The sequence below is a fragment of the Abramis brama genome (genome assembly GCF_963993115.1).
Source record: "Abramis brama genome assembly, chromosome: 9".
NCBI lineage: Eukaryota > Metazoa > Chordata > Actinopteri > Cypriniformes > Leuciscidae > Abramis > Abramis brama.
Genome location: NC_139971.1, coordinates 14,043,237 through 14,061,372, shown reverse-complemented (window position 1 = coordinate 14,061,372; position 18,136 = coordinate 14,043,237). Strand labels below are relative to the sequence as shown.

At 39.7% G+C, this 18,136-nt stretch overlaps 2 protein-coding genes across 5 annotated transcripts in view; one reads left to right on the top strand and one right to left on the bottom strand.

Annotated features, from left to right (window-relative positions):
- gse1b (Gse1 coiled-coil protein b) overlaps window positions 1-5,421 on the bottom strand; it is a 272,652-nt gene extending 267,231 nt beyond the window's left edge. For both annotated transcript variants that reach the window (XM_084124100.1, XM_084124101.1), the window contains exon 1: window positions 2,919-5,421. In XM_084124100.1, coding sequence (XP_083980226.1) covers window positions 2,919-5,066 — 2,148 coding nt within the window. In that variant the 5' untranslated portion in view covers window positions 5,067-5,421. The remainder of the gene's footprint in view (window positions 1-2,918) is intronic.
- Window positions 5,422-17,730: 12,309 nt separating this feature from the next.
- The window catches only part of LOC311089384 (uncharacterized protein), a 48,134-nt gene continuing 47,728 nt past the window's right edge, over window positions 17,731-18,136 (top strand). The window contains exon 1 of one of the 3 annotated variants that reach the window (XM_084124051.1): window positions 17,731-17,990. The gene's annotated coding sequence lies outside the window, so the exon portion shown is untranslated. The remainder of the gene's footprint in view (window positions 17,991-18,136) is intronic. The other 2 variants (XM_084124053.1, XM_084124052.1) reach the window with 2 other exon arrangements.

The following is an 18,136-nucleotide window of genomic DNA, read 5'->3' as shown; positions in this document are numbered from 1 at the left end:
ACTCTTAAAATTACATTTCGTGACACAGTAACAGTATATTATATTAAACTGTATATAAAAAAATGGCGCTTCTTATGTTGTCATTCCCCTCGTAGCACGCGCAAGTGACGATTCTCTGTCAACCAATCAACGTCCTGCAGTGAGTCTAGCTCCACCTTTTAGTACCGTACCACTGTGCTAGGTACCCCAACGGAAGGGTACCCAAAAAGTGGTACGGTACGGTTCGGCTTTTTGGTACCATTCTCAACTTTTGGCAGTGGAAACGCAAATAAAAGGGTACCGACCCGTACCGTACCGTACCGTACCGCTCGGTGGAAACGCGCCATAAGTGTAACATAAAGCAATTTGCAATTTGGCATGTTAATCTCTTGTTGCATGGGATGCGGCGCATACCTGGTAAACAGTAATTTCTAACAACATAGGGCAATCTGGCGAGCGTGTTGTTTTAGGCTAATACACCAACAGCAAATTTCTGTTTAATAAAGCACTCAGAAATGTGTCATTTGCATATTAAAATCTCAACCTTTGTGTGTGTGTGTACCTATGTAGCCCCCATCACTGAGTAAGTCTCTCTCAGTTAAATGTATGTGATAATGTAGGAGAGAGAGAGCACACGCATGATATGAGTAGATAGCGGATTTGGGGAGGGCCCATTCACTGGACCTTTTCAGGGGCCCAGTCATTTCTGTGGGCGGGCCTGGGTTGGAGGATTTAATTTATGAACCGCCAAATTAACTTGTGAGTTGATATATGTGCTCCTGCTACAGTTGATTTTCACCTGCATTTATTCAGAAAGTCCCATTTTGGCTATCTACAGAAGTGCATGTATTGTGTGTGCATTCTCCATGGGTACACCAAAAATCAATAAATTAAACAAAAGAAAATTCAAAAACCAACACAGATTTCTCTTATTAGACATTTCCTGGTTCATTTAACCTGTGGTTTGATTCGTGGTTTAGTTTTCTCGTGCTTAATACAAACGTATACAATAATTTTAACACTTAAGTTCTTCTTTTTCTGTATAATCCTTCACAGAGTATCTCTTTCAAATAACAAACAATTTTTAAATAACAAAAAAATTTTTTGGATTATTCTTAAAAGATGTTGCACACACTTTACCTCATATGACTTCCACATACAGAGCTATTTGCTATCCATGACTAGCCCCTTCATTCAACTTCCAGAGAACAGCTTTCCCTATATCAGGAAACACCAGAATATATCATGGGAAGTGCTACAGGAACCAGGAGCAGGGTAAACGAAAGCAAAACATGCTAATCTTTCAAAGTAGCAGCAGGCGTCCAGAATGTGACTAGATGTTCCATTTAGCAACCTTTGTTGTGCCTAAATTTTGTTAGCAGTAACTCTGGTACCTTTACAAAGTTGGTCAACTCTGTATGATTAAGCTATGTGCCATTTCTGTAGCACTGAGAAACATTAAGTTAAACCAAACGCTCAAAAATTTGAAAGAAAACTGCACTACCTGTTTGAACCATGCAGCAGTTTAAACTAACTTAAAACCAGATGAAACAGACTCAACCTTCTCAAACGCACTGACAAAGAAAATAGGTGAAATCATGTTACAAGACTTTTCAATCCACAAATCACCATCATTGATTCATTACTCTAGTGAACTGTATTAACCATTACATTTTGGCAGAAATGTGGTATAATTATTTTGAATATTACTGCTATTAATAGTGTCATATTTGTTGTATTGAATATGTAAGGGAAGTAAAGGAATACAATTACATTTTTATTATTAAACTATGGCTGTTTATTATTATTTTTTATATTATTATTTTTTCATAACAAATATAATATATAGAGCTTTTTAGTTATAGCCATAATTTCCATAATTACCATGACCATGGCAGTGAGGAGCCATGCATTTATTTTATTTTATTTATTTTTTACTGTAGTTACCATGGTCTAACCTTTTAAAAGTATGGACTGTCGAAGAAGAGCAAACCCTAAGTATAATTAAAATCAGTGTTTCAAATGTGCATTTCAGTGAGACAAAATATGTAATGTTATTGCTGACTTTAATTTGTGTCCTTTATTATTGGTCCCCCTATCCCACTGGTGCTAGCAAATAAAGTGCTGGTGCCACCATCTGTAAAACTTGTTTGCACCACTCTCATATGCTAGTCCTGCAGTAAAGAAAGATTAGCATACATTATTATATTAGAATCCAGGTAGCTTCACACACACAATCGATCGGTCAATCAATCAATCAATAATAATAAGAGACACATTTTTGTTCAAAACATAAAACAAACATCTGTCTTGATATAAGATCTATAGACAATATGTGAATCTGCCAACTACAGCTTAAAAACCCTCTCACAAAATTGTCACATATAACGTGTCTCACTATATAGGTGGTTTTGTTTGTAACATCCTCAACAGAGTCTGTTCTGTCTCTCTGAAACACACTTACACACAAGAAATACATGCTCACACCTGGAGACCAACAAAAGCTTGAGTTGGCCTCTGTGAAGAATGTTTTTAAACAGAGCTTACAACTACTAGACTGTCTGCAAAATGTTTATTTCTTTAATGCGGCAGGCTCCATACTTTATCTACCCCCCGCTTGCTGTGGTCGCCCCACTCACTAGAAAGAACAGCAGTCTGCTATAAAACTTTAGTTTCAACACTTGGCTCACTCACTCATCAGTGCATCAGATGAACTTTTGCATGCTGGCCCAGAAACAGCTCCAGCCAAGCTGCCTAATAAACTGTGCTAACTGAAGCCCCAGAAGACTCTGAAAGACCATCTAGTGGTTGCTAGAAAAACAAAGTCATCTGAGGTTCTAATGATTTTTTTTAAACTTGTAAAACGGTTTGTAACCGTTTGGACTATGAAAGAGTCTAAAGATTATGATGGAAAGCAATCTGGCCTACAACAGCCTTACCTTGTGTTGAGCAATTCCACCGACCGGCTTCATGTTCTGTCCAGCCAGAACCATGGACTTACAATCCACACAGGAGCCAATTGTTAACTGCTTGCCATTGTCAATTACCAGGGTCTGGCTGACCCTTGGAGCATAGAGGAACACAGGCAAGCGGTCAACGCACACCGCTTTCAGCCCAAGATGTCTCTTCTTCTCTTTCCTACAGAAGAAGCAGATGAATGTGTTGCAGTTATACTGGCGTGCCCAGGGGCTGCTGGATGGGCCTGATCCTGAGCCCTGACTCTCATGTTGGGTCCACTGGCCCAGAAGGTCATGGTAGCACAGTGCACAGGCAGAAACAAGGCCTGTGGCATCAGCAGGGCGGGCACGGGGAGCGGGAGGGTGGACAGTTAGAAAAGGAAAAAAGGGTTCTCGCTCTCCACAACGCCCTGGAGGGTTAACATGAAGCTGATACTCTGTTCCTCCAGAGAGCTCCTCTCCACACAAGTAACAGATGGAGATGTGGCTTGTGGTTGTTATGACAGTCTGAGAAAGGGTCGACAGAGGTCCTCTGGGGGGGGATACCAAGACTCCTCCCCTTCCCATGGCCAGGTGGTATCTCTCACGGAACATGCTGAGGGAAGTAATGAGCTCCTCACTTAGACAGAGACAGTACTCTGCCCAGACCCCCTCCAAGATGCTGTGGCATGCGACACAGCAGTGTACCTGTCCATTACGCACACTCTGAGCATTTGGAGGGCATTGTAGCTGCTTTATGAATGGGAAATACATTGCACTGCGGGATTTACTTGCACCAGCATGGGTAAATGCTGTCCTGATCTCTCGACCGCAGTCCTTCCCACATAGGTAGCAGGCCTCCCTGTGATTCTGTGGCATGGAGGGGAGTGGGTGGATTTTTGGTAATCCATCCACACATTCATTCATGGCAGGTGGAGAAAGAGGGGTTGCAGCGCCAGCGTTGAGGGGCACTACATAGAGTCGCTGGAGAACAGGCACATCTGCTAGCTCGAACCCTCGCCACTGTTGCATCAGGGAAGAGTGGCAAGTGGTACAAACCAGAGTATATCCACCCAGGTTGAGTGGCACAGCACCAGGTGGAGGGGTGTGGAGCCACAGAAAAGGAAAGAATGGTTCGCTGGACGCTCTCTCCTGCTTCTGCACAAACACTCTGAAGCGGCCCCCTGCTGAAAGCTTGATTCCACAAATATAACAGACGCATTCGTCAGCAGAAAGACTGGAGTGACATTTAGCAGCTTGACTGCGCTCTATATCAAAGTCTCTCTCATCATCACTGGTGATGTTAATCTCGCAGCTGTCAGTCACGTCCAAATCACCGGTGGACGCATGTATCCACTGCTTATTACACGTAATGATGCCGTTATCCTGCAGGGGTGTGCGCACAGACTGACTGTCATACTGCTGGACAGCCATGGACACAGATGAGTGCGATATGTGATTGATCATTTTAGTCGCACGCCGATCTGATTTGGGTACGTCCTGAGCTGTGTAAACTCTGGTCGGATATCGCGCTGACTCAGGACTGCTTTTAACACTCATTGCGCTCTTTCTACCGCCTTCTCTTGAGGCTTTATTAGACGCACGGAAACCTGTGGCATTACTGCTATTCATGCACGCTGACAGGTCCAAGTCCTGCTCGGACAAGTCATTATCAGAGAAGGAGGACATGTCCGACTCATTGGCGTCATAATTACTAACGCTCATTCTCCGCTCAAGATCGTAGGAAATGTTCCGTAAATCGCACTGGTATGGTCTCTTAAGCCAGTACATGCGCTTTTCTATGGGCGTCCTGTTGCGCTCGAATGAGTTCCACTGTTCGCGCAGGAAGCAGTGGCACACGGCGCACACCAGAGCGTCCCCATCCGGACCGATCTCCGGCGCGCCTGGAGCCGGGTCCTGGCCTTGCAGGAATGGGAAAAACGCGCTATCCTTTTCTCGTTGGCATTTTACCTGTAAGCTCAGCTCTTTTCCCGGGGTCACTCCGCTCCCACAGATGAAGCAGTGGATGAAGAAAATCCCGTTGCGCTCGGGGATGCACACGCTGCCGGGCAGAGCGCTCTCCTCCCCGTGCAAAGACGAAGCCATTCGCTGTAGCGCCTTGGAGGTCGGCGTGAGCTCCGGATCGTTCATAGTTTCATGCGCAAAAGTACTTCAGAATCACAAGCAGCGTGATTTTAAAGCCAGTTAGCATTCTTTGTGCGTTTTCTCACATATGTAGCGCCATTGATCCCGCGGGGGAAAAACTCGTTCACTCCGCAAACTCACTCGCTCCGCCGATTTCTGATTTGTGTGTCAGTGTAACTATCCAGAAACGCACATTTGGACCGTCGTCTGGAGTCACATCCTTATGAGGCGGCGTAATCCGTGTGCTGTTAGAGAGTAGAAAATCTTAATAAAGTTGCCTGGCGAAGTTTCCTCACACCAGTTTGTGGCTGTGAGACGACTGAACTGAACACAGCGCCATCTCTCTCACTCACTCAGTGTCACACACACACACACACACACGTACGTAAGTTTGTTTCACTAGCCTATAGTTACGACATCTCATAGACTTCCGTTGTTTTATATTAGATTCATATTTTCGCCTAACACGAAAATGTGCAAAACACGATATGATTTGGCCCATTAGACCCAAGTCTTTTTTAACTAGTGAAGTCTGGCACACTAGTTGGTGTTCAACAGGTTTAACTATATTAACGGGGACATTTTTTTAATACACTGTAAAAAAAAAATCCTAATTTTACAGAGAATAACTCTAAATTTTTTAGAGTATTTTTCTGTTATTTTAAATTATATTCAAAACTCTGTAAAATTACAAACAATATCTGTAAATTAATTAATTGACTGTTAATTTAAGGATTATATCATTAATGACAAATTACAGTAATTCTTATTTTTTTCACAGGACAATTACTGTATTATTTAAACAGTATTTTTCTGTTTTTTTAAATTACATACAAAGTTGTGTAAATATACAATAAAATTATGTAATTAAATATGTAGCTCATTATATTAAAGGTTTATATCCATACTAACAATCTAACATATTTCCTTGTCATATAAAAAATTATATGATTATAATCAATTTTAAATTATAAAATAATAATTTTGGAGTTTGTGAGTAAAATTTTGCAAGCTTTCGCAAATGCCTCTGTTAGTAAGTAAATACAAATAGCTAATATTGCTGTGTATAGTGTGTGTTTCCCTCATGATCCAGGAATATTGGGAATAAATATGATCCAGCCACATGATCTTCAGATGCGGTGAGTATTGTTATATTAAAATACACGTGAAATAGAGACAGAACATGTAAAGTCTGCTCAAAGGCACACTGGTTCAAACCCTCCAGACAATATTTTACCTATCTTCTTGAGTTTACAGGCCTAGCTGACCCAAAAATAAATGTCCTTTCAAAATGAAAGTATTTTCAAACCTGTATGACTTACTTCTGTGAAATAACAGTGTTTCTCAGTAGAACTTTTAGTGCCATAACTTTATTAAAGGTGTTTGGTCATTATAATCTTGGAAAAATCCATAAAATAAAAGTTAGAGCCCGACCGATAAAGGATTTTTAAGGCCGATACCGATACAAATATTTGGTGATTTAAAAATCCGATATTCCGATATATCGGCCGATATATATATATTTTTTAAATCCAGAAACGTGTAACAAAACATGAACAGATTTTCCCTAACATTAGTTATTTGTAGTTATTTAAGAGTCCTCAGCCTTACTAAAATAATATAATGCAGTTTAAAAATATATATATATTTTTTTTTAATTAACTTTATTGTCACAACAGAACAGAATATATTAAAGTTCTGATAAATATAATGTATATTAAAAATACAAACTTAAGATATGAAACTTAAAGCCCTTTGAACAAAAAAAATCAACTATTATTATTAATATTGACAGTAATAATTTAAAAAAAAATCAATGATGATGATATTATTATTATCATCATCATTTGTATTATTATTAAACAAGACAAAGGTCACTCCTAATTCTATCCATCTATTCCATCAAGCTACAACAAACCATTTTCAATCATCATTTGCTGCCTGCCTTCTAAAATCTACTACTTAGTGATGCACTAAATACATTATGTGAGGTAATTAACACATGGTTACCGAGTCGATCGTTCCCTGGGATGCGTTTTCATGAAAATCAAATGTAAAGAGTTTTATCTCTAAAAACAGATTAACGTTAGCTTATAACGCTAGTATATGGGGCACAGAGTAAGTAAAAGTAAATCGCTAGTTAATACCACTAACAAGGCTCAAAATAGCCTCACACTAACACGGTAACGTAATGAGGGTCCCTACATGCAAACTGAAGCATTGAGAACTTTGTAAGTGTACAGACAGTTTAATAAGAAGATACTTTATAAAGACAGTACATTACGCGTTTACAGGCATCATCTAGGAAAACAGTCTCGGCTAGTCCAGTCACGAACGCCGTGCTACGTTAGATTTCACAAACGTAATTCCTATCGACCAGCTCACTTAGCACGGCGTTCGTGACTCGATTGTGTTAATTACCCCTACAGTAACGCACACTTGGATTTCACACACGTGTAAAAGAAAAGCTAACTTTTATGCACAGGCTAGCTGCTATGTTTGATACTTTTTCTCTATGTCTAAATGTTCACTCCTCGCGTGCCTAACTTACGTTTTACAATGCAGGGACTGGAACTACAGATATGCTAGTTATAAATACAGTAATCATTACTTTATTTAGGCAGAATAAGTTTGTTGTGATTTCCAAGCTCATTGATGTTAGCAGTCTTCCTTGTAGAGTGCGCTCTGGTGGACAAACTATGCAGCGCCAACACTCATAACATGGTTGCAGGGTGTTTCGTCCGCTTTTATTTATTTTTTTAAATATTCATTTATTGGCTGTTATAAATGCCGATACCGATAGTTTGGAAAATGCCTAATATCGGCCGATAATATCGGCCCGCCGATATATCGGTCGGGCTCTAATAAAAGTTTTACACTGTAAAAAAAGAATCGTAAAAAAACGGTCAAATGACTGGCAGCTACGGCTGCCAAACAAAAACCGTAAAATTAAGGTAAAATATCTTCATTCAAACAAGGAAAAACCTGTAAAATAACAGTGTTTTTTTCTAAAACTTTTAATGAAAAATTCTGTAAAATTATAGTTTTTGCACTTTATTGGAATTAAGATATTTTACTTTAATTTTACGGTTTTTGAGTCATTTGACCGTTTTTTTACGATTATTTTTTTTACAGTGTAGTGATGACTGATATCTCATTGACTTCTATAGTTTTTTATATTATGTGAATGATACTGTTCTTCTCTAGCCTAACCACCCTACCCCTAAATATCACAGAAACCTGAGTAAAGCATTTAAATATAAACTCGATTTGGCCACATGTTTTACAATCACTTCTTGTGCAATCATGCTAGTCAGATGTAAAACATTTCAAAAATGATTTTGGTCAAGCTCTGGTTATAAAATGTTAGCATTTATGAAACAAAATGTAACTAAATAGTGTTAACATGTACATTAAAGTTTTTTATTTTTTTTTTTTTTTTTTTATATAACAGTTGAAATGTGTTGTCAAAGTCTGTGGAAAAAGACCCATTGTTGGTGACATAATCATCACATCTGGATTCACTGCTCTCATTCAGAATCCAGTCTCTGCTTGTAAGGATGTAGTAGCCTACTCATTTAATATTATTAATAACAGTAATCGACAAAGCTTACAGCATGAGATTCAGTGTTGTGACATCCATATTCTTACGGAATTGAAAAACATGTTGTGCACAAACTGTTTTGCTCAAAATGTTTAAACAACTGTATAATTTAGACACACATAAACTTTAACAATCCGCATATGAATCTCAACAATTGTGACAATCAACAAAAAGCTTCATGTTGCACTGCATGTCGCCATAATACAAAACTCATCCATCATTATACAGCTGATTTGTCGTATTATTTTATTTATGTGCATTTATTTTTGCAGTTGTTTTTGATGTGACCTCTTAATAGCTTGTTTTGTGATGTTCAGAGATGATCTGTTAAATCTGAATAGTTTGCTGATTGTCACCATTGTTGAGATATACTGTAGGCCAGGGATAGACAACTCTGGTCCTGGAGGGCCACTGTCCTGCAGAGCTTAGCTCCAACCCTAATTAAACACACCTGAACAAGGCAATCAGTGTTTTCAGGATTACTAAATAGATACAGGCAGGTGAGTTTTTATCAGGGCTGAAGCTAAACTCTGCAGGACAGTGGCCCTCCAGGACCGGAGTTGTCTATCCCTGCTGTAGGCTGATTGTTGATGCCTGTGTGGCAAATCCCAAATGGCACACTTCATATGCGCTTATGGCTTTGAGGATTTACGATGTCCCTGTGTGCAAAGCTGAAGTCCACATTCATAGAGTGACTTTTAGAAGGGTGCTCATCAAGAATATCTCATTGTCACAACACTGTCAAGTCAAAGAATCATGTCATGTCATTTTGCCAACATCGCTTGGTGGCGGTTGGCTGCATGGATGAGAAAGTAATGACCAGAGTCTTCTGTCTTGTATGGCCAGCTCCTGACAAACCGTAAAGTCACAGAGTTGATGTATAATTACACAAAACACTTTTGATCAGGCAACTTTATAATGAGATCATCATCAATAAGTAATCAACCTCACCTGATCTCTAATTTGTCTTCTTACAACACATAACTGTGTTCTTTAAACTGTTTTAAATGCCAGATGTAAAATTACCATGAAAAGTCAAGGATCAATTGTAACATGTAACTGATTCAGAAAGACAAAGAGTAGGATCCAAATGCAGTTCTAGAAGTTTATTAACAAAATAACCAATCGTTAAGTGAATCCAAGCAAAGGCAAAAACAGAGTACATCCAAACACAGCGAAAAAGGGCAGGCAGAAACAGAACTGAAAACAGTGCACACGGTACATCCACAAAGGACAACACCAGAGGCCTGTTGCATGAAGCTAGTTAAACATTCTCAGAGTTTTAGAGTAGGTTTAAGTTAATTGATAAATAAAATCTATTTATGAGATTATTTTTGAAAGCATCTTCACTTTACAGCATTTTTGCACAAGTGCCTAAAACTTTTCACAGTAGATTTGTAGGTAGTTTTCCTCAAGCGTCTTGGAGACGTTGCCGCAGTTTTTCTGGATTTAGTTTGTATCAGTTTTTTCTGTTTCTTCATGTAACCCCATAAGATATAACAGAAATTAAATCGGAAGATCAGACCACAAATGCGCAGTATAAGTTGTCTTTTTTTATACTGTTACAGCGAATGTTGAATGTTGAGTTGATGGGCCCCATTGACTTCCATAGTATGAACATTTTTTACTGTGGAAGTCAATGAGGCCCATCAAATGTTTGGTTACCGACATTCTTCAAAATATCTTCTTTTGTGTTCAGCAGAAGAAAGAAATTCACACAGGTTTGGAACAACTTGAGGCCGAGACAATGATGACATCATTTTCATCTGATTTTTCAGCTTCAGAACCCTGTGAATAGAAAAGAGGGGGATGATAACCAAGGCAACACAAACAGAAGAAGCCCAGTCAAAGACACACGCAAGGAGTTGTGAGAGTATTCAGCCTACATCAGCTACTGACTCCAGGTAGAGGGGTTAAGGGAAGCCAAACATTGGAGCATCTGCTCAAAATCCTGGTTTGCCTGCTCTGCCTGGCTATTGGATTGTGGAACCTCAACGACACACTGGTGGTGGCCCAATCTGCTGGCAGAATTCCTCTAAGAAATGTCTAAAACCACATCATCTGGAAGACCATATAGCTCGCCTCAAGAACAAAGAGCAGATTTCCATTAGGGCTCGCCTGAGGTGAGGTATAATCAGGATGGGGGCAGAAGAAAAGGTAAACTAAACAGATAAAATGCATGCAGATTAAATAAAAACAAATAAATACAAAATTTCTTCCCTTATTGATGTTGTGGAGTTACTATTGTCCAAGTTACCCCTTAAGGGGTAAAACTGAGGCTTTTGATCATATGGGTGATCATATGGATCATAAGGTGTGTGTGCAATCAGGAAGGACCCACAGTTGGCATAAATTTTGAAAACAAAAAATGCCACCCACACAGCGAACTCATTGCTGTAATGAGGAACATTGTGACTGATGGAATAGTGAAGGAAATGAGTTATTCATGGTTTACGGTGAAAGTAGACTGAGCCAGAGACTAGAACTGAAATCATTTACATTGTATTTTGCTACTTCATACTTGAAATTGCATAAGGGCTGTGTTACGGTGAAGTGAGGGGAAGATGAAGAGAGAGTTGAAACTGTTATCTTTTGCAGCAGTTGATAAAAAAAACCGTATATATATTTAAATGACAGGGCCAGGGTATGCATCTTTGAAAATATCCTTGTGCTGAATTTTGGTCAGTAGCTATAAAGGTAAAGGGTCATAGAAGTCTTTGTACTGGAGACTGAAATCCTTGTCCACTTTGAAATAATAATAAAAATAAGGATTTTGTTTAGTTCTTCTTGCACTGTTGTGCACATTGGGCTACAAATGCTCTCCAGTGGGCAGGCGCAGGATATGTCCATCCAGTCTTGCATTCAGTGTCTGTTTCTTTCAGCTTTCTGTCTTGTTGCAGGATTTTGTTGCAGCTTCTCGTTCAAGGCTTGTGGTTACGTGCTGCAGATCAGGATCGGTTTCTGATAGTAACGCAATGTCTTCTGCAAATTCAAGGTCTGTACGCTTGGTATTTGTTCTTCCACAGGATACCAATGCGTGGGCATGTCATCGTTCTCATCATGACAATGTCCATGGCTAGCAGGAACAGAAATGGAGATAGGACGCAGCCTTCCTGCACACTGGTGACGATGTTATGAACCCGTTTTCTATCTTGACGCAGCAGCTGGAATTTTAGGTACAGGTTCCGGAAGATACTGATGTTCTGCAGGGAGTCTCCATAGGATCTTGTGATTTCCCTGAGAGAGTCCCTATGGAAACTATTGAAGGCCTTCTAAAAGTCTGTAAAGATGATGACCAGTGGTGCCAAATGAAAATTTGGTCACTGCAAGATTGTCCAATATGGAACCCAACTTGCACTTCTTGTAGCACTTTGTCCACTTTGCAGACGTTGCAATAGGATGATGCTGCAGAACGTCTAAGACTGAGAGCATCATTATGCCTCGCCAATTTTTGCAATCAGCCAATTTATCACTCTCTTTGGTAGTTTAACAATCAACAATTTCTCCTGTCCCTGGGGACACATTAAGCTTGTCAGCGCTCATTGAACAGTTTAATTAGCATGGCCACTCGCTGTCGCTGCCTTGCATCAGCAGTTTGGCATCCAGCCCTTGAGCCTTGCTGCTCTTCAAGGCTTGTATCACATTCCTTACTTCATTGGCCAGGGTGTTAATCAAATCTATGAACCCGTATTCTCCATTGCATACACAGCATGTTCATTAGATCAGTCTTTCCCAATTCTGTTCCTAGAAGTATACCAAGAGTACATATTTTGGATGTCACCCTAATTTGATCCATCCATTTCAGTTCTCAGGTATGTTTGAATATAAAGAGTTTATCAACAGTACAAAAATATGTACTGTCGGTGTGCCTCTAGGAACAGAGTTGGGAAACACTGCATTAGATCACACTGCCCCACATGCATCTACATACTCTGGAGACACAGTCCTTCTCTTCCTGTAAAGTAGCCCAGATAGGTTGCCATGGCCCCATGAATTCCCAGGGTCAGATGCAACAAGAGGAATGTGAGGACTCAAATGCAAAGTTCAAATAACCTCTTTATTTGAGGCAAAAAAGGCACAACCCTGAATAGGGAAAAGAGCACAGTACAGGGCAGGACTGGAGCACAGCAGGTGGACAGGACAATGAACATTAAAAAATTAACACACAGGGTGCTTCTCAATACTCAAATTGATGCTTCCTCATTTCCTTGCTCTTCCGTCCTCCAGACTGTGACCCAGAAACCGATCAAAGTAAACCATCTTGAAGGACATCTCAATTCTCTAATTGCACCATTAGGAGACGAGGAACGAGGAGTGAGGAAGCTTCCAGAAGAGACTATGGGTGCTTCTCATTTCTTATTTGTGCATCCTCGTGTCCTTTCCTCGCGTCTCAGCTCCACCCCCTGTAAGGGAAGGCTGCAAGGAAAGAAAATGAGGACGGAGGAGTCGAAGGAAAGCTTATTTGTATATTGGAATATTCTTGATCACTCGAGCGTCACTTTAAAGCGTCATCAGCTGCACTCAAAGGATCTGCCCTTATGTTGTTAAAGTTTTTTTTTTTTAAAGAAATTAATAAATAATAAAGATAAAGCAAGATGCCCTATTGATATATGTGAGTGATATATGGTTTATTTAAACTCCAAAGGTTAAAGCATAAATTCAAATTATTGTGACAGAGAATTTATATGTGCGTCAGGTTTCTCGACAAGAAAGACTTGTCATACACCTGACCACATATAATACACCTGTGCATCCTCACTCCTCGTTCCTTTGCGGTGCAATTAGAGAATTGAGATGTCCTTCAAGATGGCTGAATTCAATCAGTTTCCATGTCACAGGCTGGAGGAGATACGAACGAGGAAAGGAAGAAGCATCAATTTGAGTATTGATTTCTATGCAGAAGTGTTTTTTTGTCAAAACACCTAACACACATATAGATTATCCACATCTGTCAAAATCATTCTAATTTATGTTTTACCTTTGCAGTTTAAACCATACATCTCACATATTTCAAAGGGGCATCTTGCTTTATTGTTATTTATACAGACCCACCCAAGGGCGAAGGGATGGTGAGAAGGGTAGGTGAATGATGGTGAGAAGAGACGGCAAAGAGATGGTGAAAGCAGGCAGATGGGACCCTGGAGGCGTAGATGGTGGTGCTGAATGGAGTTGCCTAGGGGTCGAGACCCAGAGCACAGTATGGATGCCTACAGTGGAGTTGCAGGAGGGAGGATCCATGATGTTATGGTGGCCGACGACATCCGGGCGATGACTTGCTCGGCGAGACTGGTGGTTGCACAACCTAATGCTTCACATCACAGCAAGGTGTTCCCGGGGAAGACGATGGGCTGCAGGCATCCAGCAGAGGCGGGGCTGAAGGACTGGATGAGATTTGCAGTGAAGGTGACGGAGGTAAGCTTGCTCACACCCCTGGTCAAACTCACTCTGGGGCTCCGGCTCTGGAGCGATGGACGGTCCCTTCCTCTTCGGGCTCTGGCTCACTCATCGCGGTGGGCAGTCATTCTCCGTCTGTGCTGAGCTCTAGCGAAATCTCCGCTGTTGAGGGTGGTAGTTGGCTGGGCTCTGGGTCTAGCTGTGTCCTGTATCAGGGAGAGACGTTCTCTAGACACCTGATGATGGCCTCCCTCCAGTCAAGCCCTGAGGTGTCTGGGAAGTCTACAGGTTGAGGTAGTTGGCCCCGATCCAAAACAACAGTTTGAGGGTCTTCTCATCATCATAGGGGAAGGTGACGGCAAGACGGCAGAATTGTTCTGTATACAATTTTTTTTTTAAATCAGCGCCCTTTTGGGCAATCACGTTTTGCTGCATTATCCATTTCTTGTTACGGTCTTCTGTTACACAGTGTTCCACAGACAGATGATTAGAAGATTACAATGATGAGGAGTTTAACACAAAGTTTGATAAAAAAAAAAAAGTCCAAATAATACAAGAGTGGTAGCAAACACTTCAGCGTAAGTGTGACCGGACAAATAAGAACACAGCAACTTAAATGTAGACCAACGAGGCTAAATAATGACACACAGCTGAACTAAGATAACTAATCATATCAGTAACCATGACAACAAAAGAGAAGCAGGAAAATCAAAGGAACACAGAAACTAGAGAATACAAACTAAAAGTCCATGATAACAACACTGACTGAACATAATTGCGACACTGCACTTGCCATTATTTTTAATCGAAGAAGACTAAGTGTTTTATCCAAGCACCAATGGCAAGGAAATTGTGGAAATTCTTTGTTGTTTAGAATCCAGTTTTCCAATAATTCTTTTGTCTTTTATGATTGTAATAAAGAACTCTGTCTTGTCTTCTGTCTTCCAAACATACCGCGCCATCATTAAAGAATGACTGACTTTTACGTAGGCCAGGTAACCTGTAGGCCAAATGCGAAAAAACTGTTTCCATTGCAGTTTTGCGAAATATTCCTTTTTCGAATTGCCTGAAAAACCACCTCTTGTGAGCGTAAAGCCTTTTTTTTGGTGATATATGGGAGATTTTGCGAAATTGACATGTTTCCATTGAGCGTATTTTAAATTCGTTTTAATTTCACTTTGCGCAATTTGGAGGGTAATGGAAACGCACCTACTGTTTATTCCCGCCTTGGAAATTTGTATAAATTCATGATATTTTTAATAACAATCTCTTAATCCTTAACAGAGAAGTTGTTAGGGTTATGTTCTGTTTTCTGTGTTTTTTTGTTTTTTTTTGCATGTTTCCTTCATTCTAGTTTTCCCGCTTGTCTGATTCCCATGTTTGTTGCCTTTTTTACTGATTTAATTACACCTGATCTGAGTTGCATTAATCATCCCTGTGTATATTTATAGCCTTGATTTGGATTCATTCATGGTTTGTTCTCATATATGTATGCTTGTTGGTTGTTCTGTTCCTGTGGTTTCATGGGTGATATTCCTGAGTGTTTTGGTTCCTTTGAGTTTTGTAATAAAGAAGTACTGCTGCATTTAAATCCAACCTTCTTATTTTTGTTTTTTTGCAACCCATTGTGACAGAAGTCAAAAAATACTTTAATTTTCTCATAATACACATTGTTCAATGATTCTCAAACGAGTTGTTGGATGAATCAGTCATTGAACTGTAAAGACAGTAACGATGACGTTTTACCCTGTCTGGTTTACCATGTCCATGTTTACCATTTTACCATATCAATCCGAGTGTGAACTAGTTATTCAACCCGAACCTCCATCGCAAGGACAACTTGAGCAGGATGTATGCATATGTTCGCCCAGCACTAACGTGAATGACTGATGTAACAAACATTTGTAAAACAAATCTTGCTCCATCCTTTACCTTTACTCAAAGTAGTAAGAACGACTGACAATCTGCATTAATAGACACAGTTTTAGGTAATAGTGCACAGCAGCTTAGCAGAAGTATTTCAGTAAGACAGTAATAACGTCGGTTAGCAGGAAAAACTTTCACAATATAAATACAATATAAAGTATTTTGAACACCTGGTAGAAAATATATAGGCCTGCATTAATAATTATTCATGGTCCAAATAAACTGGGTACTGACCCATATTTCAAGAGCAAGCGTTTTGCGAATCCCGTGTTGAATTCAGCAGTCGTCAGTAAAATAACGTTTGAGGACTGGTCACGTTGTTCACTGGCGGACAACGTACAACATAGGCGGGCATTATGCAAATGTATCTTCTAGTGACGTAGAAGCAGTAGGATTCGAATAAAAAAGGACTCGTATAGGCGGTTCAGAGTAGATTTTTCTTTTGTGAGACAATATCTTTATTTATCGTGCACTTTCAACTTTACAGCTTTGCAGAACGTTTACATTCACAAACAGCTATATTACACACTGCATGAAAGTGAATATTCAAAAAACCATTATAGGGGCAACAAAGACAGTATACTGCCAAGACGATGCTATTTCCACCACCTTTCTGCATTGTCCTGAGTTCACCATGCACCCCTGGATATGTAAACAGAGCACATAACTGCTGAGTGTAGGTGACAGGTATAACTCTTAGTAATATTTCTTATTTTGAAGTGATGTGATGTATTAAAAAATTTGCAGTAGGCTACCATGTTTTCCGAATAGTCAAGCCAAGTCACCTTTATTTATATAGCGCTTTTTACAATTAATACAGATTGTTTCAAAGCAGCTTTACCGAGATAACAGGAAAATAATGCTACAAAGTTTGTTTCCAGAAGAAAATAGCGTCACAGTCCAGCTTAAGTAAGTGATGTTTCATTTTTGTTGTAAAAAAGCTATTCATTTAGTTCATTTATAGCCGCTCTGGAGAAAACCGTGATGTCATCGTCCAGTTCAGTTCTCATATAATGGTGTCAGTGCAGGCAGATCAGTAATATTGTTGAATATTAAATTAAATGTCCACAACTAAGCAAGCCAAAAGCCAAAAGCGACAAAGGTGAAAAATGCGAAAAAGGCGACAGTGGCAAGGAACCAAAACTCCACCAGGTGAGAGAATGGATAAAAAAACCTTGGGAGAAACCAGGCTCAGTCGGAGGGCCAGTTCTCCTCTGGCCAACGAACGAACAGTGTATATATGATTCAGGCAGCATTATAGGTCAGAAGTCAGACTGGATTGGAACATTCAGAATATTATCCAGTTTCAGTGTCAGATCAGTGTCGATGGCTGTCGTGTCGATGAGACCTTACAGAGGTAGAGTCTAGTTGACACAATCTCTTGACACTTCATGGATGCGTTGTGGTCGTGTCTAGGTGCAGGTCCTGATCTGGATACGGCCCTGATCTGGCTGACTACATCATACATTAAAATACACGCAATAAATGTGTACACAAAAGAATACACACAATAAAATTAATACATTACCCTTAATTTAATTGAAGAAAGTTCTTACACATAATTTAGGCTATTTATTTTAAATTAAATCAGTTTAGTTTACTTTAGATTATTTAATTAAATTAAATTAATTTACTGTAGTATGTTTAACATTTGTTTTTAAATTAATTTACTGAAGTTTAATTAATTCAAAGACTGGTATCAGTCACTGAGTGAAGCAACTAGACTCTGGCGACCAGGCACAATGTACAGTAGGCGGCGGTAATGCTCCAAAGCAGTGAGCGGCCATTAAACATCAAGAAGAAGAACTTGAGCATTAGCTAGAGCAGAGCAAGAGATGACTTGATTAACCTATACAAAATGAAGTTGCTGGATCGCCGCTTTTAAACACAAAACGTATATATATATTTGGCATCTTAATACATTTACGAGTGAACATATTGTCATGTACTGTTTTCGAAATGTGACGTGATATAATTCCATGTTATTGGGAGGCAGGTAAGATTAGGTAAATAGAGTGTAACTGGCATTTCATTCATTTCATTTTTAAATATTCATAGTTGCTGCAAGTCACGGTTTAAATTTTATGCGCTTAGTATCAGATTTCTGCCAACATTATGAGGTGTTTGAAGATGTGCGAATTGTTCCGTTGAT